General features: G+C 37.1%; 1 protein-coding gene across 1 annotated transcript; it reads right to left on the bottom strand.

The window, feature by feature from the left end:
• Positions 1 to 21,950: 21,950 nt before the first annotated feature.
• On the bottom strand, positions 21,951 to 22,403 carry LOC140693439 (ganglioside GM2 activator-like). The gene has a single exon (XM_072957306.1). It carries the CDS (start codon positions 22,401 to 22,403, stop codon positions 21,951 to 21,953), a length of 453 nt encoding a protein of 150 aa, XP_072813407.1.
• Between the last annotated feature and the right edge of the window lie 471 nt (positions 22,404 to 22,874).

Below are 22,874 nucleotides of genomic sequence, written 5' to 3'. Positions count from 1 at the left end.
GCCATTCCCTTCCTTGGTGGAGGTCCTTCACTAATTTGTTTTTCCTTCTATTTCTTCTTTGTTTTTACCTCCTACCAGATTTGTGAGGAATTTTGTCTTTTGAAGAAATCAATGATCTGTCAAAGTTCAGCAGGTGTTCTGAGTGAATGGGTGGATCTGCAGATGTCTCTTTTGGTGTATTCATGGGACAGGTTGAGCTAAGAGCATCCTTCTACTCTGCTATCTTGGTTGCTCCTCCCAGTAATTGTATTAATAGCAAACACATTAGTATTTCCTATTTCATGCTTGTGATTCTAAGGACCTCCTCCTTCCCTACGGTTACTCTCAGGGAAATGTGAGACATAAGATTTTCAGTCTGTAATATGCCAATTTTAAGTCAACATATACTTCTCTAAAATGGAAGTACACATCTTAGGTTTGAGCTTACATTATGAAGTCTACAAGTAATTTCAGAGACCCTGGGGCAAATGAGTAAAGTGATGTAAAATTTTAGTCTACATAAATTTTGGCCTTTGAAACTGTTAATGTTAAAAAAAGATTTGAAAGGATTTTTATATTACAACAGGAAATTCTATGCCTTAATTAACTGCATTTTCACAGTTTTCAAATGAATGTTTCAAATGCTTAAATTCCATTGATGCCAGTTAAATTACAAAATAAATGAGTCTAAGGTTAACATCTAACAGATTTCATGCTTTACTCATGATGGTAAGTCCAGGCACCTGCCATGGCTACTTTCTGGTACTTAATGGAGAATCAAATATGTGTTAAATACTGAATAAAACATGTAGATTTATTATATTTTAGTTTCATGTACATTTTATTATTTAGTCTTCAAAAATTCTGTGATGTTTTATGCAATGAATTACATATGGTACAATATAGATTTTCAAAAATATTTATTTTTTTTTTGCTTGAGAAATTCTTTTAGATTTGTCTGGATATGAGAAGACCTATCAGTTTTACGTTAACTACTTTTTCTTCAGTGGGAGAGACAGATTACCTGCTTTAAAGATAAAACCCTTACCTAGCTAAGGACACTTAGGCACAAGGAGGGCAAGTAACTTTGCTAGGTCACAGCAGTTGATGATGGAGTAAGAATTTGACCTAGACAGTCAGAATTTTACACACACCCAAGATTTCCATCAAGTAAATTAACCAAGAATACAGCTGCATGTAATTTAGGGAGGAAGAATTTCCAGAAAGGGAAGAAAAAGGTATTTATAATGCTAACATAGCTAATCCAACAGAGCATTTGAGGACAGCAACGGCTAAGAAAAGTCCCTATAAAATTGTACAAAAGCCACTTTGCAAGAGGCTAGCATGTGAGTTGAAAGGAAGAGGAAGGCAATAAGAATAAATTATGTTTTAATGACGTTTGACAGTTAAAGAAAGAATGTTAACAGGTCAAAGAAAGACTTTCTTAAGGATAGAGGTTAAAAGTGGATGTATAGGGAAGGAAATGCTAGGGTTGAGGGAGAGATGAAAAGAAACGAGAGAGACATAAAAGAAAGCAAAGCACTGATAGAACAGTTTCTCAGAGGAGAACAAGGGTGCACCTTGGGGGAGGTGGTTACATAGGGTAGACCATTTGTCTGCATCCACCACTTAGCCATTAGATTGAACAGGTCCCTACAGTGAAAATCTGGATTTTTTAAAAATACAAATCTGTTTTTGTATTTCTAGTTATCTTGATACACCTAAGAGTTATATTTTCAGGCATAAGTTTCTGTTTTTAAGGATTTCACAGAGCACTTTTGACAGTTCCTATAAATTTCATTTATGCACCATGGAGTTAGTTAGGAAAGAGTAATAAATCTCAGTGTGAATAGTGTGGTAGGGATGAGAAATCAGCTTGTTTAAACAGAACAATAAACATTTATCTCACTGAATAGAAGAGGTATTGAAATCTTTTTCAGAGTGTCTTTTAGATGGTTTTTATGAGGGCAAGGATTCTCAGTCTTTTATCCACATAGAAAATTGGATGAATGAGTCAGTGTTCCCAAAATGTGTTATTAAAATGCACACCACACAGAGAGAGTGAATGTTTAACTTTTACAAAAATAAAAAGTAAAAGCTTGAGGGAAAGACATTTTTTTAAAAAATATTTCAGCTAACAACCATTGGAAATGTACCCTTCTCAAAAGGTAATTGATTCAAGTAACACTGCTGAACTAAAGAGTGACATGTATGTTGGTTTTCATCAGAGTGAGTACTGTATGTTTAGTGACAATTTTTGAATATTTTAATAAATCAGATTAAGAGTAAATACATGAAAATTGAATGAACTTAAATTAATGTTTGTTTTATATTATGAATGCCCTAAGAGATCCAGAAATATTGGGAAAGAATAATATTCTAAAATATTTATACACTGTTAAAAATTAGAAGAGGGTGTTATATTTGCTCTTCCTCATATATAAATAATCATCTTTTATAATAATCAAAAATTTCCTGACAAAGACAATTAAACTAGAAAGGGACAGGGTTTGTCAAACTGAAGCTCTGTTACAAAAATGCAGGAGATACAAGAATCCATCATTTGAAAAGGACATTAGAAACCATGTAATCTAAGCTGTCATTAATACAGAATTGTCTCTAAGACCCATTTCAACATACAATAAGTAGCTTCTATGTGCCAGTCACCAGGTTTGCAAAGATAAATAAAATGCTTCCTCTACCCAAGAAAATTGCAGTATAGAAATAAAAAGACCAGGCAAGTAAATTGTTTGTAAGTAATTAATACAAAATAACTTTTCCAGTAATACAACAATAACACAGAAGAAGGAATGAATAGTCATTATATGTTGGGTCAGAGAATGCCTCAGGGAGAAAGTAACACTAAGCTGAGTGCATAAAAAATATTTTAAAAATTCACCAAGAAGACAAGGCAAAGGTAGAGATCAGAAAATATCCAAGATGTGCAATAAATTGGAGTGTTTATGGAAAGCATTTTAATATTTCTGAATGGTAACACACTTGTATGTGTTTACTGCAGTAGAGACATGAGGAAAGCTGATGGGTAATGAGACTAGAAAGGTGGATAAGGGGCCAGATCATTTGAAATCTTGAATGCAAGCCAAAACATTCCAATTTCAAACTGGAAGCATCAAGAGGCAGGGGAAAAAAATTAAGTGGGAGGTCATATGACCAGACTTAGTTTTAGATGTTTCCTGGTAGCAGAGCATGTCGAAGGGAGCCATTAAGGATGGGGGGATGGGTATGCAGGAGGTCAGTATAACAGTCCAGATACAATGGAATGATACAGTTGAGGGACATGCATGTGGTAAGAGTCTAAGAGATAGTCTTAGGTCGGTTGCAGAGCTGAAGCATGAGTTGAAGACAATACTTGATGAATGGCACAGGGCAATTTAATTGGTAATAATATATATGTAATGTTTCACACCTGAGCAGAATAGATGGTTTTAGCCATTGGTGCTCAGGGTTCTAAGTTTATGAGCTGCCTTTAATGCATATCACCCTCCTGTGACAGTTTTAACACACTCAGGATGTACTTACTTTATGGTGATAATGTCCCTTTGATGAGTGAGCACTGTCTTTTTCATAGACCTCTAGTTGTCACGTAAGTCAACAGCGTATGTTCTTCAGTGAGCATTTGTAAATAACTCACAAATTAATCACTCCTGTTTCTCAGATACTTCTGCAGAAAGATGAATTGAAGTTGCTCTGTGGTTTCTTTGGCAAGAATGGAGAGAAATTAAACTTTATTAATTTACGTTAAGTCAGACATATATGTTCATTTTATGCTTATCATAATAATCATAATTTAAGAAAAAAATCTCTTTGGTGTTTTGGCCTAAAGCACTATACAAAACAATATTTTTGAACTGTTTAACAAATGAAGATGTTTTAAAGAATAAGAGTTATTTTGTTGATATTCATTTCCTTGAGGATTTCACACCAAATTTTACTTTATGGTTTACTCTCTGTGCTTCTATCATCTTCAGGTTAAATTTTATAGAAAATAATGACTTGGTTTTCATTTAAACCCTTTGTATACCTTTTCTGGAACTAGTTTGAACACAATCCTTGGCTAGGTGTTTTGGCTTCTGAGAAGAAAAGAAAATTATCTAAGAAGCTTTGAAATTTTATTGGTGACATTTTCTACTTTTGAATGCTTCATCTCAGGTTTTTAAAAGGAAAAATGTCTGACTTTAATTTCTGTTAGTGAATTTGACTTTCTGATGACTTCTAATTAATCCTATGTGTATTGCATCATGGACAAGGTGAAATTCACTGCTCATAAGTTGACAAGGTTTATATCATTAGCAAATCCAGTCACTGGAAAATTTTATTGAAATGTGATTTACACAAATTCAAACCCATCTGATTTAAGTATACAGTTGCTGACTTGTGAAAATTCTATAATTTTGTGTAAACACTACCATGTCCATCATTCTATAAACTTCTTCTATTTGCAGTTAATCCCCTCACTGAAATCATGGCCCTAGGCAAACAATGATTTACTTTTGGCCACAATAGTTTGACTTCTCTGGAATTTTGTATAAATGGAATCATACTGTTGTGGTCTTTTGTATTTGGCTTATGTAGCTTAGCGTTGTGTATTCAGGATTTATCCTCACTGTGGTTCTATCTATTGCTGAATGGTATTCCACAGTGTGGATAAACCAGAATTTGTTTACCCATTCAATTGCTGATAGATATTTGGGTTTCTAAAAGAATTTGACTATTACTCTGTTTTTGATTTGTAGATAAGTTCATTAGTATTCTCTTTTTTCTTTTTCGTTCTCTCTTTTTTTTTTTTTTTTGATTCCATATAGGAGTGATATCATATGGTATTTTTCTTTCTCTTTCTGGCTTACTTCACTTAGAATGATGATCTCCAGGTCCATCCATGTTGCAGTAAATGACATTATTTTATTCTTTTTATTGGCTGAATAGCATTCCATTGTATAAATAGGCCACAACTTCTTTATCCAGTCATCTGTCAATGGACATTTAGGTTGCTTCCAAGTCTTGACTATTGTAAAGGGTGTTGCTGTGAACATTGGGGTGCATGTATCTTTTTGAGTTAGAGTTCTCTTTGGATATTTGCCCAAAGTGGGCTTGCTGGATCACATGGTAAGTCTATTTTTAGTCTTTTGAGGAATTTCCATACAGTAGATGTAGTAAACAATCTAGTGGCTACGTAGGAATGGATACATTTGGGAGTTTGAGATGTGCAAATGATAACCGCTATATATAAAAATAGATTAAAAACTGAATTTCTTCTGTATAGCAGAGGGAACTATATTTAATATCTTATAATAACCTTTATATATGAAAAAGAATATGAAAATGAATATATGTATATATACACGACTGGGGCTTCACACTATACACCAGAAATTGATACATTGTAACTGACTATACATCAATAAAGGAAAGAATTTGGCTATTGTGAGTATATTGCTATGATCTAAGAGGGGATGTTATGACAGAAGCAGTAGTAGGAGCAACGTGAGTAGGAATGAAAGTGGCTTCAAGAAGCTGAAAAAGGCAAGGAAGTGGATTTTTCCCTAAAGCCTCCAGAAGGAATGCAGCCCTGCCAGCCCCTTAATTTTAGACTCTGTCCTGCAGAACTCTAAAGAATAAACTAGTGTGGTCTTAAGTCACTAGGTTGTGGTCATTTGTTACAACTGCAGTAGGACTAATACAGCTTTTGGTTCGTTCATGTTCTGATGTGGAAAGATGTTTTCGTTTCTTTTGGGTAAATATGCAGGAACAGAAAAGCCAAGTCATACAGTGAGTGTGTAGGTATTACTTGAAATAATCAGGTCATCTTAAAACATATTGAGTGTTAAGGCAAGGAGAACTTTGTTTAATGTTCAAGTTGGTTCTCTTATGTCACTTGTCACTGAAATTAACTTTAGCACTTAGGATAAGTTAATCTTTGTGACTAAAAATAGGGGCATGGGAGTCAAACAGAACTACATTTTAGTACCTCCATAATTAAGTAATGTTGAGAAAGCTACATGGCTTCTTTAGTCTCCAATCTCCTTGTCAATTTCCTTCAATTTTCCTTATCCTTTAATATTAACATAAGAAATAATTTGCATACAAACTGAGTAGTAGAATAAGACACATTGTTCACATTAAATACCATGATTACCAGTATTTGACATTTCCAGCAAAGACACTCCTTGATACAGTGTATATGTACATGTCTACCCTAGATGGCCAACTGAAATTATGACAGAATGTGATCATGAACAGAGTTAATCATAAAAAAATTGCAAGTTTAGGTTCATATATGATCTGCCCAGTTGAGTAAAATTAATTATTACACAACTTAAAAAAATACATTTTAAACTTGTATTTGTCAGCATAAGATAAGAGCATATAATAAATAAATTCAATCACTATAATTAAATAATTGATAATATTCTTAGGTTATTTAAGAAGTACATTTGAGTGAGAGAGGTTAAGTTTGTTCAAGCCTCTGAATCTAAGCACCAACTTGTAGAAATGCAGGAAAATTGTGTATCTGTCTCTATGTCTTTGTCCATATCCATGCTTAATCTATAGTGACTCTTTATCTATGTATCTCAAGCCACAAAACTACTTCATAGATAGTGGTGTGTTCTTCCACCATGGTCTTCCATATTTGTATGTTGTCCTCAGCTACTCATGACTATTGTCTCCATCCATCTATTCCTTAGAGGCTGCAAAATGGTGATTTCCTAATTCTACCATTCTTTACTTTTATTGCTGTGAATAGTAACATAAAGAGTTAATTTTCCTCATCAACTGTATGATTGCCTTTAGATGATTATGATGAATATGAACGCCAAGATAAAGGCTTCATAATTTTCTAAATATCTAGATGGTTTGCTAACATTCTCTTAAAGTGCCACCTCTACATTTTGATGCATAATGTGAAACTAACATTATATATCCAGCTATTATCTGGATGGTGCCTGAAAAAATTGCAGAGAAATTACAGGGAAAAAATAAAATTCAATTTTCATTAGAATAGGAAAGAGTGGAGGTTAATTTTATTAAACAGTTAATTTCAGCATTAATGGATTAAAAAAGTTTTATATATTTCAGTGATAAGAAAAATTTCAGATATGTAGGAAGATAAGTGGATTATTTTTTCAAATCTTCTAAGTAACAGTGCCTTTTAAAAATATAACTATTAAGAAACAGCAAAAACACCAAACACACAAAACCTCCGAAGCTTTAATTTATCTCATTGCAATATAAACATTCTAAACCATCTTTTATGTATCTAATTCAAAATCAGAATTTTACACAAACATTCTGAAGAACTTTAATGTTAATTGCTTACAAAATGAGTTCATTTGGGGAGTTACATACTATTTAAGTCATAATAGATGCAAACTCTAAACTAGGAAAATTAAATAGTGAGGAGTAGAAACACCTCAAAATAACACATGCACTGAAGACAATGCATTGAATCTATCACATAGGATAAATACTGATTGATATTTTCAATAGGTACACCTTTTAATGAAGTAATGGTCTAGGAAATGCACATCAATGCTGCTAAAATCATGAGTGAACACTTTATGGGAAATTTATGATAATGTTGAACTTTACCTGAGTCCTCTGCTCCTGGAAAACAATGAGGAACTTATTCAGTATCTTTTAATAACTACAATGAAAAAGAATATATATATATATATTATATTCTATAACTGAATCATTGAGCTATACACCAGAAACTAACACAGAATTGTAAATTAACTATACTTTGAAAAATAGAAAAAGAACTCCCTACCCCTTTTGATTTTGGGAAGCGTCTTACTGCGTGGTCACCTTTCCGCACATGACTTAAGGAAGACGCTCAGATGACCTTCTTTTTTACGAAGACAAGGCAATGTACAGACCCGCCAAGTTCCCATTCTTTGTCTTGCCGGCTGAAATGAAGTTCACAGCCTAAAAGCTGAGAGTTAGGTTTTATTCCGTGGATTTTCTTAGGACTGGAGCCCAGGACACAGCATCTCAGATTTCTCTAAGAAGCTTTCCAATGTGGCAAGGTAGAAGCCAGAACGTATGAGTTTTTGCAGCAAAGACCAGGTAGGTGGAACATCAAAAGATTACTGTTAATTGAAGAAAATCAGATATCTCAAGTTAATGAATTTAGCCCTTTTTTATCGATGGGAAGGTGCAAAGGTCCAGGCTCATGGAAATCATTCCTTTGATATGTACCTAGCCATCTAGGGCCAGTGTCCTGTTCTTTCATGTCCTGAGTTCCCTCCTCTCACTGTCAGGGGGTAGCAGTAGCAGCTGACGATCTAATGGCCACAACAAATGATTTTATTTGTGATTGACTGTGTGATGGGAATACAAAGATTCTGTACACTAGTCTTCATAATGTTTGTTTGTTCTAAAATTTTCATAATAAATGTTTAAATGATGGTTTTGGATTTCTAGCATCAGTTTTGTTATGTAAAGAGCTGGGATTTCATCACTCCTGTGCTTTCAAGAAAAAAAAAAGCTAATCAAACTGTAAAAGTAACTTTTATTAGATTCATCAGAGAATAGAGGTCACAAGGCAAACCAGAACTGTAAAATCTGAAGAAGCGCTCAAGTGCACAGAATCCAGCCAAGTTGTCTGTTTCTTCTTGATTCAGTCTTGGTGGAATGTATGTTTCCAGAAATGTGTCCATTTCTCCTAAGTTGACCAATTTTTTTCCATATGGTTTTCCTAGTTTTAAATCCTCCAATGAATAAACTATGCATATAAGATAAACTCCAAATTCTTTGGCAGCGCATACCAAACACTCTTTAATCTATTTCTAATCCAAAATGCAATAAATTCACCATTTCCCTTTCTTCTGACAATCAAACTTACCTTCCTAGCTACAGCTGTGGGCACATGAGCAAAACCAGGCCATAATTAAACTCATTATAGCTATACATGTTGATTGATAAAGAAGTTGGCACATAACCCAAAGTGGTTCTATTAGTCTTGTCTCATAAAAACTTCTAACTCCACCTAGGGGAAAAAAATTCTTTAAAACTCTGGTCATGTAGTTAAAGAACTTGTGTACAGGGCTAAGGTCCATTTTCAAAGACCTCATTTTCCACATCACTCTCCACAGAGAGGAGAGAAAATTAGAAGTGGACACCGTAGTTCAAGTCCCTGGCTATGACTCTCCCTAATACTAGATTGTATTCACCTTATTACACTCTGTTCTTCCATTTCATCACATGATCTAATTAATTTTCTGTATTAGGGTAAACTGCGGAGTTAGGGTATTTCCATATGTTACTGAAGAGATTTGACTAATGCAAAATCCCTGGATTTAGTCTTTTTATCCCAGGCTCTCGTATTTTCTGTCACCACTTTGAAAATCTGTTTCATATCCATAGCTGCAAATTTATCCCTGGACTCCTCTTTGACATGATCCTAAGGTCAGAGTCAAAGGCCCAGCATACTCTTTTTCCTTCCTTAATTTTATTCTAGCCTTACATAAAGTTTAATTTTTCATTTTTCTGAATCCCAACAGGTAGATTATAAAGAGCTTTAGAATTCAACAGTAGCATCCTCCAGGAGCCCTGGGAGGTCATGATGGCACCAGATAGAAATAAATTTTGTTGGACAAAGCCATCTCCTGGTGGAATGGACTCTTCCAAGACAAGATAAACAAGAGGCTACCCAATGAAGGATTATTGGGAAGCAAGAAAAGTTCAAATGATGAAAATTGTCTCATAATAGCCCCAAAGTACTTACAATAAGTAAGCATTAATCTTCTTTACCTAAAGATACAAATAAGGGACCACAATGAGATGAGTAAGAGGGGCAGAATTGGGGTGATGCTGATGAAACACTCCAGTCAGAAGGCCTTACCGTTTGCTCTGAGTCCTTGAACAAACAATATAATCTTGTTGTAATTCAGTTTCCCTTCCTATTATTGGGTGCAAATCACTTACATGGCTATATCATAATTATGGTGTGATGATTAAGCAATTAATGAATGGATAAACACTGAAAATTACACTGAATTTTGCAAATGAGAGAATTCTATAAACATAATAGCTTAAGCCAAAAGAATAAGTCTCAGATGGCAGACCATCAGATACTGAGACAGGCCGGTGGGACAAAAGACTCTTTAATCCATCACTCTCAGTCACCCTGAATAGAGGTGATATTTCCCATTTTCTTACCTATTAGCACTACCAAAAGTTAAAATAGTACCACTTTCCAAGTAATTTAACTTTCTGAAGGTAACAGAGAAAAACAGAATTTTTGGATTTCAAGGACTGGGTTCAGTAAGTAGTATAAATATGCCACTTGTGAAAGACACAGTGATTTCAATGATACTGCTAAAAATTAAACAAGAAAAATGTTACTTTGGAGATTCCTTAAGCATTTTATTTGTTTGCTTGTTTGGCTGATACTGCAAGGATTCAAGATAATTAGATTTATAAAAAAACATAGCAGAAGCATCCAATTTTAATGTTGTGACAGGCCCATTGGTAAAACCTGCTCAAGCAGAAAAACAAGTTAGGAAATGATAGTTTATTATTCTTCTTCTCCTGGAGTAAAGGAAATACACTTAGAAACTTGAATCCATCCATCCTCTCTTAAGTGGAGAAGACATTAGCCTTTCTCTTTTATTAAAATCAGCACAAATTGAACATTCATAAATTGATTTTCTCTATTCAGTCACAGTTTGAAACTTAGCTTTCTACACATTTTAAAAGGCAGTTTTTGAGTCAGAATCTCCTGGAGACACCTTCTGAATGTAGCTCTGATCTCATGAAAGCAAAGAAAGCAGTTTCAATCTGGTAAAATCTAAACAAAATTGTAGTGCCTGCTTATAAGTACAAAAAAAAAAGCAATGACAAGTATTTTTTATCATTAAATTCTAAGATTTGCAGTTTCAGCAAAATAATCAGTAGCCATTTGTTGTAAATACAAAGTTACCTAATACAACAGTTCCATTTTTTAATATTTCTGTCTTTGTGCACTACCTACAAAGCATCTACTGTGTGAAAAGCACTGAGCTGGGAATAGACATAAAAATACACAACATCAAATTCAAAAACACCTGCTTCCCTATAGTATACAATGTGGTAGGAATGATGGAGTTTGGCTCCTGAGAGTAGGTTATAAAAGACAGTGTTTGCACATATATAGAAGATGGCAGAGCAGAAGGATCCTGAACTCACCTCCTCTCACTGGCACATCAAAATTACAATTATTTACAGAACAATCACTGATGGAAAAGACTAAAACCTACTAGAAAAGATCTTCTTTATCTAAAGTTATAAAGAAGGAACCACAACAAGATGGGTAACAGGGATAGATTTGCAGTCTAGTCAAGGCACCCCCCCCCAGCTAGGAGACACACAAACAGGTAAACACTTACAATTGCAGAGGTTATCTCCAGGGAGCAAGGGGTCAGAGCCCCACATCAGATGCCCAGCCCAGGGCACCTTTACTGGGTAGACAAGCCTCCAGAACACCTGGTTTTGTGGGCCAGCAGGGCTTATTTTTAAGAGACCCAGAGAACTGTGGGAAATAGACATTCCATCCTTAAAGGATGCACACAAAATCTAACATTCTCCACGACTTAGGGCAGAAGCAGTAATTTGAAAGGAGCTTGAGTCAGACCTACCTGCAGATCTTAAAGATTCTCCCACAGAGGCAGCAGAAAACTGGAGCCCACCCTAGTAACACAGACACTGGCGACAGTCACTTTGGGCAGCTCATTCTAACACATGGAAACTAGTGCCAACAAGTGCCATTTTGGAATCCTTCCTTGAGTTTATCAGCCTCAGGACCCAGCCTGTGTTTATCCGCCAACCTGTAGACACCAGTGCTGGGTGGCCTTAGGCCAAACAACTAAATGGACAGGGACACAGCCCCACCCACCAGCAGACAGGCTGCCTTAAGACCCCTGTGCCCACAGCCATCTCTGGACATGGCCATATCCACCAGGGAACCCCAGAGCTGACCTCACACACCAACACACAGGCACCAGGGCTGGTACACACAGGGTCCTTTAGTTAGAGACACTGCACCCAGTTATGCTTGCCACTGGGCTGTGCCAGCCCCAGAAAGCCCTGGCCCAAGGCCCCATGCATGAGCAAGTCTGCTATACTCCCGGGAACAGCCTCTCCCGCTGGTGCGCAGACACCAGCACCGAGACAACCACAGCCCCTCAGATTGCTGTGGCAGGGCCCAACCCACCTACTACAGGTGAGCATAAGCCCTCAGGCCTGATCTCTTAAATCCTGGTTCTAGCCCCCAGTGAGCCAGCATTATCCTTAGGACCCCCCAGTTCACCTACCTCATGAACTGGCCCCATCAACCAGTGGGGGCTGGCAGCATATGTAGGAGGCAGGACCTGACAACCAACTGGACTGGGGGTCAGGTATGCCTACCAGACTGTCCAAAGCAGCCAGCCTGCTGTAACAGAAGGACCCAGGCAGCCCACATAGGAGGCACAGCTGGAGCATACAGCTCTGGTGACCAGAGCAGAATGTGCTGCCAGGACACACAGGACATTGCCTATAAGAGGCCACCTAATCAAGGTCAGGAGATGTAACCAACATTCCAGATATATAGAAGTAAAATTCACAGACTAGGGAAAGTGAGGAAACAGAGGAACATGTTCCAAATGAAGGACCAAGATAAAACCCCAGAAAAACTAAGTGAAGTGGAGATAGACAATCTAACCAAAAAAGAGTTCAGGATAATGATCATAAAAATGTCAAGGAACTAGGGAGAAGAAAGGATGGGCAGAGTGAGAGGTAAGATGTTTTAAATTACAAACAAGCAGAGATGAATACAACACTGCAAAGAAGAATACATTAAGAGGAAGCAAGAGTACACTAAATGTTACACAAAAATGGATAAGCATGCTGGAAGACAGAAGAGTGTAAATCAGTGAGGCTGGGAAGGAAAATGAATAAAAAGAAATTAGATCAGTTTAACAGACCTCTGAGACAACATCAAGCATTATAGGGGTTCCAGAAGGACAAGAGAGAAAGAAAGAGGCCAAGAACATACTTGAAGATATAGTAGCTGAAAACTCCACTGACCTGGGAAAGAAAACAGAGATCCAAGTCCAAGAAGTACAGAGTGTCCCAGACAGGATCAACTCAAAAAGGAGCACACAAAGACATACTGTAATTGAAGTGGCCAAAATTGAAGATAAAAAGAGATTATTAAAGGTAGCAAGTGAATACCAACAAGTAATACACAAGTATCTCTCATAAGGCAATCAACTGACTTTTCAGCAGAAAAACTTCAGGCCAGAAGGGAGTGGTATGATATATGTGGAGTCTGAAGAAAGCAGAGCAAACTAGTGAATGTAATTTTTTAAAAAAAGCAGCAGACTCACAGATATAGAGAACAAACTAGTGGTTTTCAGTAGGAGAGGGAGGGGGAGGGGCAGGATAGTGGTAGGGACTTGAGATATAAACTACGATGTACAAAATAAATAAACTATAAGGATACATTCTATTGCATGGGAAATATAACCAATGTTTTGTAATAACTATAAATGGAGTACAATCTGTAGAAATGTTTAAATCATTATGTTCTAACATTGGAACTAATATATTGTAAATCAACTGTATCTTAATATAAATGAATAAATACATGTTGAATAAATAAATATCTATCTATATAGATACACATATTTTAAATGAATTCATGAAAAGGAAAGTACTGCTTTCTTGTCCTGAGCTTGACTTTAATTTGTTTTCTGGTGCTGGGCAAGTCACTTTTTTCCCATGTCATTCATTTATTCAACACTTTTTAATTGAAAGCTTCCCAGCGGTCCATGCACCGTAAGCAAGATGGACCTGTGAAACAGACAGACCTGGTCCCAGCTTTCAGGGAGCTGATTCTATAGTGAGTAAGACAGGTATTAAAGAACTGATTGCATGTGTAAATAAATACATACACAGATTGTATAAAGTATAATAAGAAGCATTTGATGTGAAAGAATATCTAAACTTGGACGTCTGGTTTATTTCCCCAGTCTTAGAAGGCTTTTCTTAGGAAGCAAAATTGAAGCTGATACCCAAAGGAAAAGAGAACATTTTGTGCAAAGAGCAAAGGGGAAGTGTTACAGGTCTGAGGAACCTGAGGTCAAAGGGATGAAGGGCAAAGAATGCACCCTAAGAGCTAGAAACAGCCCAGATCTTGTAAGGCCTTATAGACATGTGAAGAATTCTGAAATTTATCCTAAGTGAAATTTTTAAAAAATTACTGAAAATTATTAAGCAACAGAGTGCCATAATCAAATTTATATCCTTAAAGGTTTCTTGGGCTGCATTGTACATAGTGAATAGATGGAATAAAATACAGCAGTTGGAAGAGACCATATGCATACACTAAATTGTAAATAAAGCTCCAAAAACCATAATGCTGAATAAAACAAGAAAAACAAAATGTATTCCATAGCACAATGGCATATATAAATTTTGGATACCTATTAAAAATGTAAAAATTGTTGTTCTTAAAAGGCTGCAAAGTAATAGCGACAGGGGGAGGGGGTTAAGGGAATAAATAGCTGAATAAAACAAGAGAGAGGCCTTACATGGACCAGTGGGCTAGAAAATGATGGGTGTAATTAACCAGAAACCCTGTACCTGAATTCCTCCTTTGGCATACACATAGGGAGTAGGATTTGAGATGAATCTTAATGGATAAGTAGGATTTAGATAGAAAAGATGAAAAGTGTTATTTCAGGAACAATGCCAATAAAGCAAATATTTGCAAAATACGCAATATGAACAGAGGGTTTCAGTTTAGTTTGGCTGGAATATAATTATGACAATAATAAAGAGGAAAGGAGCAAAGACTGAAAATAGGGTGGGTGTAGATACTGGTAATTTTGCACCCCCAAAGGAGCTGAACTTCTGTTTAGTGATAAATTTTGAACCACTGATTTATAAACAGGAAAGTAACTGAAAATTTAGGAGGAGTATTTTAGGTCTGAATATTGCACAGGATAGATTGAATAGGGAGAGGGTAGTTAAGGAATTGGAAATCAAGAGACCAGGTTCCATATAGTAGTCCAGGAAAACTTAACCAGACAGAAAACAAACACAGAAGTCTAGGATAAAGATGATAAGGACTTAGCTGTGCCTTTCCAGGAATAGTGGGAAAAATCAGAAGTGGAAGTGTGTAAATCTCATCATCATGCTTGGCTAAAAATAAAAAGTGTTGAGGTGAGGAATTGGACAAAGCCGAAGAACTTTTGGAATTATGCATAACCAAGGGAACTGAGATCTCTTTATCAGAAAAGAAAATTAAAGCATGTAGGTGGAAATTCAATTTTGCACACATTGACTCTATATAATACTTGATTATCCAGGTAACAGTATTTAGAAGTTAAGGGAAGTATAAGATTAGAGTTAAAGACATGGACAAGACAAATATGTAATTTAATATAGAGTAGTTGGTAAGATCTTTGGAGTGCAAAACTTCGGTTTTAAATTGGTGATGATAATTTTGTGTTGTGCATTAAAGACTTTTTATAAATTTTAATCAGTTTATCTACTTAATAAATAAAAGTTATTTTAGCACCAATTACATGCAGGACAGCACTGGGAGCTGAGGATGCAGGAGTGAATACAACACTATCCTTATTCTTGTCACTCTTACATTTAGAGGTTTTTTTATTCAATATTTATTGAGCACCTACTAAGTGCAGAGGACTGGGCATAAGTAGATGTATAAGATATGCCCTTTGCTGTGTCATGGGTGCAAGTAGATTTCTAGGGACATCTAGAGAAAGGAGATCTTAGGGAGAATATTGGAGCTGGACTTTGTCCATCAAACAAAATATATTAATCTATGTTAACAGTTCCTTTAATTCTGATCTTAACTCTGTGAGGGTCAAATAAATAGCACATGTTATTGGTGTATTTCTTAATGGATATTCTGAGCTATTTAGCAAGATTAATAAAAGGGTAGCTTGGTAGCTCTGTCGATCCTTGTGTTCCTCTTCCTAATTTCACTGTTTGGTTTCAAGTATGTCTTTCTAGTTAGCCCTGGGTGGAAGAACAAAAGTATTCCTTGAGAAGAGTGGTTTTTCAAGGACACCCTTGAAATACACCCTTCATACAAGTGGTATGTTTGCCAAACAAAATACACAGTTTCTAACACACTATGACTAACTCAGATAAATATATTCTCCAAAGAGAAGTCATCATTTCACTCTGTCTATATAGAGATGGATTTAGTAAACAGGTTAAAACAAAGGTCTTCTATTACCTGAGGAGATGGGTCCAAAAAGTATTGCTTTGATTTATGTACAAGAATGTCCTGCCTATGTTTTCCTCTAGGAGTTTTATAGTATCCAGGCTTACATTTAGGTCTTTAATCCATTTTGAGTTTAATTTTGTATATGATGTTAGAGAAAGCTCTAATTTCATTCATTTACAGGTAGCTGTCCCGTTTTCCCAGCACCTCTTATTGAAGAGACTGTCTTTTCTTCATCATATATTCTTGCCTCCTTTGTCATAGTTTAATCAACCATGAGTGTGTGGGCGTATTTCTGGACTTTCTATCCTGTTCCATTGATCTATGTGTCTGTATTTGTGCCAGTACAGTACTGTTTTGATTACTGTAGCTTTGTAGTATATTCTGTAGTCAGGAAGCCTACTTCTGCCAACTCTATCTCCTAGAGTAATAGAAATAAAAGCAACAAACAAACAAACAAACAACAGAGACTCAATTAAGCTTAAAAGCTTTTGCACAGTAAAGGAAACCATAAACAGAATGAAAAGAAAACCAACTAAAAGGGAGAAAATATTTGCAAACAGTGAGACCAACAATGGACTATTTTCCAAAATATACAAGCAGTTCACACAGCTCAACATCAAACAACAACAACAACAACCACCTAATCAAAAAATGGGCAGAAGATCTAAATAGTCATTTCTCCAAAGAACAAATACAGATGGCCAACACACACATAAAAAGATGCTCAACATCACTCATTATTCAAAAAATGCAAATCAGAACTACAATGAGGTATCACCTCACACCCGGCAGAATGGCCATTGGCAAAAAGCCTACAAATAGTAAACAAACACTGGAGCGGTTGTGAAGAAAAAAGAACCTTTCTACACTGTTGGAGGGAATGTAAACTGGTGCAGCCACTATGGAGAAAAGTATGGAGATTCCTTAAAAAAACAAAAAAATAGACTTAGCCTATGATCTAGGATTTTCATTCCTGAACAAATACCTAGAAAACACAAAAACTCTAGTTTGAAAAGATGCATGCACCCCAATGCTCACAGCAGCACTATTTACAACAGCCAAGACATGGAAGCAACCTAAATGGGCATCAACAGATGACTGGATAAAGAAGAAGTGATATATATATATCTCTCTCTCTCTCTCTCCATATATATACATATATATGGAGAGAGAGAGAGAGAAAGAGAGAGCACAAGAGAGAAATACTACTCAGCCATAAAAAAGAATGAAATAATGCCATTTGCAGCAACATGGATGGACCTAGAGATTATCACACTAAGTGAAGTAAGTCTGTCAGAAAAAGACAAATATATGATATCACTTATTATGTGGACCCTTAAAAATGATACAAACTTATCTATAAAACAGAGACTCACAGATACAGAAAACAAACATGGTTACCAGGAAAGGAAGGGAAGGGAAGGGAAGGAGCTGGTGAGAGGATTAAGTTGGAAAATTGGGATTGACAGACACAAACTATTATGTACAGAATAGAGAAACAACAAAGTCCTACTGGACAGCACAGGGAACTATATTCAATGGCTTGTTGTAACTTGTAATGAAACAGAATATGAAAAGACTATGTATGTACATATACATGTATAACCGAATCACTATGTTATATACCAGAAACTAACATAACATTGTAAATCAACTATGCTTCAATAAAAAATGGAAAAATTAAATAAAACAAAGATCCTCTGTCAACATAATTTTCAACAGTATTATAAAGGATGGCAAACATATCTCTTTGACAAAAAACTTTCACTATCTCAGACACCAAAGAATATGCTCAAGCAAAACATTTTTGCTTAGATTCAGAGTGTTTGATATTCATATACTCTAAAGGATTTGAATTTTAGCTGAATTTAAAACTAACAGTCAACATTTAAAAGGTAAATATTATTCCCCAAATTTTGTGCTCTATTTTGCATAGCATGTGTTGTGCTTCCTAAGAAAAGAGGTGTTTTATTTTCTGATTAATTATCTACTTCCCATGGATCAGTGTTGGAAGCTTGTCAAACACAAGTCAGGGACGCCCTGTTCGGTATTCATGCAAATAGGATTCAATTATCCCCTGTAAGTTTCCAAAACTTGCATAAGTCATTAGTTTGAAAAACATGAGAATTAATGCAGGGGAATTTTGAGATGATGTCAAAGATATTTTAAAATTATTCCCGTTTAAACTTTGATTATTCATACTCAGAAAGTGCCTGATGCAGCTGATTTTAACTACTACAAACCATAATTTGCACAGTAAAAACACAACTTGCCGACTTCATTATTTTGAGCATATTTTGTCTAAAAGTTAACATTTCTTTAGATTAAGTTATGGCTATATTAGATAGCCAATGTGACTCAAATTAAGTATGCCAGTGAAGTACACCTAAATCATCTCCTTAGATGCTTAATCCCATCCAATTCATGTTATAATTATGAACATAAACAGAGGCTCATTTTCTACATGTGTGGGGTGGTTTCTTCCATTTACTTGTAAAAGTTTTAGCCCTGCCTGTCCCCACAATTATACACTTATTTACATTATGCCTTCAAATATTTTAAAATTTTTTATTAATATCAAATGCCAATTGATCATTCATCAAATTCAAGGCCTACACAAGGCACTGGGTACTGAAATATGCCAGCAACCTATCAATTTGCTAAGCTCCTAGTCTGTAAAATATATTTTATTTTTATTGACAATTAGATAATCACTGTAGTGAACTGATCACTTTGATAAGCAAATCTCTGCTAAATGGTTTACTTCTCTTCACCCTTTGATAGATGAAATGATCTATTATGTTTATTATGCATTTTATCTCCTCCCACTTTGTCTATAAACCCCCTCACATCAGGTTCTCTGTCCTACTGCTCCACCAAAAATGCCCTTATGTATATTAGCAATGACCTCCACCTTATCAAACACCTTGAACTGTCAAGCCTCAGCTTTCCTGACTTAGTGGCAGCATATGACACAGTTTTTCAAGCCCTCTTCTTTAAAATAAATCCTTCAGTTCACCTAGATTCCAAGTCTTCACATTTTCCTAAATTGTCTGCCGTCCTCTGGCTGAGTCTGCCTCAGCTCCCTGACGACTAAATTTTAAAGTGATGTAGGTCTCTCAGTTTTCAATCCTTCTCGTTTGGTTTCTCTTTCTGTATTCACCCCCTTGTTTATTTTATTTATCCTTATCATGCAAATACCCACACATATACACATTTTATGGTTCTCAGATTTATAGCACTACTCCTGAACTCCAGACATGTATATCAACTATATAATTAACGTCTCCACTTTTCTGTCTAGCTCAAGTGCAAAACTTTTATTAACTTGTAGTGAAACAGAATATGAAAAGACTTGTATGTACATATACATGTATAACGGAATCAGTGTTATATACCAGAAATTAACATAACATTTTAAATCAAATATGTGTCAATAAAAAATGGAAAAATTAAATAAAACAGAGGTTCATAATAAGCTTTTGTTGTCTCCCTTACCTTCCCCTCCAATTGTCTTCCCTCTCAGTAAATGATAAATTGACCCTTCTGTTTATTTAGGTGAATTTCTTAGAAACATCCTTGACAATAAGATTTCTCTCCAAATCCACATCTGATCTATGAGCTATACCTGCCTTTAAAATATACATATATATATATACATATATATATAAAATCTGAACAAATCTCTTCTGTTTCTACATATCTGGTCTAAAACAGAATCATCTTTCCTCAGAATTTTTCCAATTTGTTTCACTCTGCTTTTGTCTCCACCATCTACTATGTTCTACTCTCAAATCAGTTAAGAGTTATTCTTTTAAAATGTAGTCAGAAGATGTGCTAATCTACTTAAAAGCCTCAGATGGCTCCAGAACTCATTTGCTTAAACCCAAAGCTCATGAAAGGACCTCAGCATCTCCTGCGCTCCCTCAACTTCAGCCTTCTCCAACCTCATGCCAGGCTCACCCCACCACCGTGCCTGCATATTGCCTTCTCTCTTCTGCCTCAGATGCTTTCACCCCAACATCAACATGCTCTACTCCCTACTTCCTTCAGTTTTCTGCTCCATGTCTGGCTGGACCAGCATCAAACATAAATGAAGCCGACATTAGTTGAAGTGATTAGAATATATATATACATATATACACACACATATATAGTTTTTCTTTTTTTTAAGGAATTCTCAGCAAGTTAAAAGATTTACTACCATTCCGGCTTCATGTTAAGTCCACAGCCCCGGGGCTGGCCATGAGTGAGAGCATAGTCACAGGAGGACAGACCAGATGGTGAACAAACCCAGGCACCTGGCATGAGTCCATCTCTCTTCACTGGATCCCTGCTCCACGGAGCAGCTGCTGGTGAGTCCAACTCTTCAGTGTCTGCCCCACTCACCCTGGCAGTGCTCCAAGACCAAGGCAGGCAGCCTCGCCACCCCCAAGCTCACAGCTCTGAGGCCGCCTCTACCCCCTAACACTGGAGGAAACTTCTAGGGTCAAGCACGGCAGATGTGGCCCATTGGAGGGAGAAACAGTGCTGAAGGAGCTGTCTCCAGGACAAAAGGACAAGACATGAATGTTCTTACAACCAAGGTCACAAACTGGCCACCCATGAGCCAGATTTTCTGACTGACAAGTCTGTTTGACCCCTTCTGCCTGCTCAGTGTTTCAAAAAATAATTCATTGCCAATATTTAAAAATTGATTTTATGTAAAAATCTCAACTTCTGGTTTTTCTAAGGAAAAAATAAAATTGAGGATATTTGGCAATGCTGGACCCATATTTTCATGTGGTACTTACTGGCTGTAGCTCGACAGCAGCTGCTCCTATGGACTGGATGCCCCCTTTCCAACTCACCCAGTCCCCACATCCCTGATTATAATGCCAGTCGGCAGCGGCTGCCTCCAATCAGTGCTGTTACACAAAGGAACAATGGAAGACAAGCCAGATGCAGCAAGGTCGCGGTCCTCATCACTCACTGATGCCTTGTGCTTGGCCCTGCAGGGACCTGAGTTCGCAGAACTTAAACACACAGAGCATTCTCAGGTATCTCTCCTGCCACAGACTCTGCTTCTCCAGGGTACACTGGGCCCCACTGTTACCTGGGCAAGCCTAGAGAAGAACACTAAATTAATCATAGACGTTAATGGATGGATAGACACAGATCAACTGCTTTTGATCTTTCATTGAAAGATAGGGTTGGAGTAAAATGAAAACTGTTAATACTCTCATTCTGTCTTTAGGTCAGCTAGTGACACTCAAAAGTAAAATAAAACCAATGAGAAAACCATAAAGGTACTTCAGGAAGCCAAGACTGGGTCAGTCTGAACTTGGGGGCATAAGATGCGTTAGTCACATTCCTTGACTACTTATAAAACAAGTTAAGTTCTTGGAAAGCCATGTGGGTGAGGAGGAAAATGTAATGGCCAGCTCAGCAGAGGTTCTGGGCTCTCAAAGATCATCAGCCTCATTCTCCCTTAGGTTAGCGCTGCTCGTCCCTGCCTAAAAATTTTGTAGTTGGTATAAAATGACTTTCAGCGACGGAAGTGTCATCATTGTTGAAAAGGGATTGATAAAGGCCAGGGAGCAAAATTTGGCCTTCACCAACATAAAGCAGAGGAAGAGGATGCCCTCCTCACACTTCCTTCACTCTGCTGTGTCAGGGGCACCTTATCTGCCTGTCAGGGAGGCGGAGATCTTGATACAACCCAGATGCTTCCCACTGGGGCTCAGGATGCTCGGGGTCCAGAACCTCCCGGTGCCAAGCCAGCTGGGCATATCCAGGTCGGGCAGCTTGAAATTAGTCCTGGGCCTTGAATAGGTCCCTTCTTTGAAGGGATAGTGGCAGGGAAGCCCACAGGTGTGTGGGGGTTCTGGGCAGGGAGAATTAAGCTTCCAAGTATATCACAGATGTCATAAATGCAGCTCCCAATTTGTTTTACACACAGGATTTTAACCCAGAAGCCAGCCACTTCTTTCACAGGTAATCCCACCTTCTGAGGATCATCAAAGAGGACATTGGTCTTGACCTCGACACTGACAGTCAGGGTCCCAAGAGTGTTAATGGGGTCATGTTCCAGAGTTACGCTTTTATCCCTGTGGTGTCCTACCCCCCTCACATCACAGTTCCCCCAGGAAGAGCTACCAAGCCCGTTCGAGAGGATGTGTGCAGGAGCCTGCATCTGGGGGCTCCTAGCAAAGAGTGGATCCTCACCGGATTAACTACCAAAGGCAGACGTCAGGCAGTAATGTGCTGCTGCAACGGGGAAAGGAGTCCAATGTGAAGTGAACTCAACTTTGATTCGTCCAGAGTTGACTGAGCACTTTAAAGGGAGAGTGAGGGTGTGTGAAAGTGGCCTCGGTAGAACCAGGGATGTGAAAATCTACTAAACATAGGCGGGAAGGGGGGGTCGGTGTGAAACTCACCTGGGTATGCTCACCGGTGCTTACTGAGCTTAGGATTCCACCGTCTCACGGAGGCTGGAAGACAGGGTCACAATCTTCAGGCATTGGTTGCAAGGAGCAGTAAATTCTCTTGATAACCTTGAGTTTTCCTACTTAGATAGGCACTTAAGAGGGGCTAGAGGCATCTGAGGAATGCAGCCTGGAGACTGTTAGAAGCTTTGTTAGTGTTTTGTTTAAGCCTTTAGAGG

This window comes from Vicugna pacos, unplaced genomic scaffold (genome assembly GCF_048564905.1).
Source record: "Vicugna pacos unplaced genomic scaffold, VicPac4 scaffold_19, whole genome shotgun sequence".
Taxonomy (NCBI): Eukaryota; Metazoa; Chordata; class Mammalia; order Artiodactyla; family Camelidae; genus Vicugna; species Vicugna pacos.
This window is presented reverse-complemented; position numbering and strand designations above follow the sequence as displayed.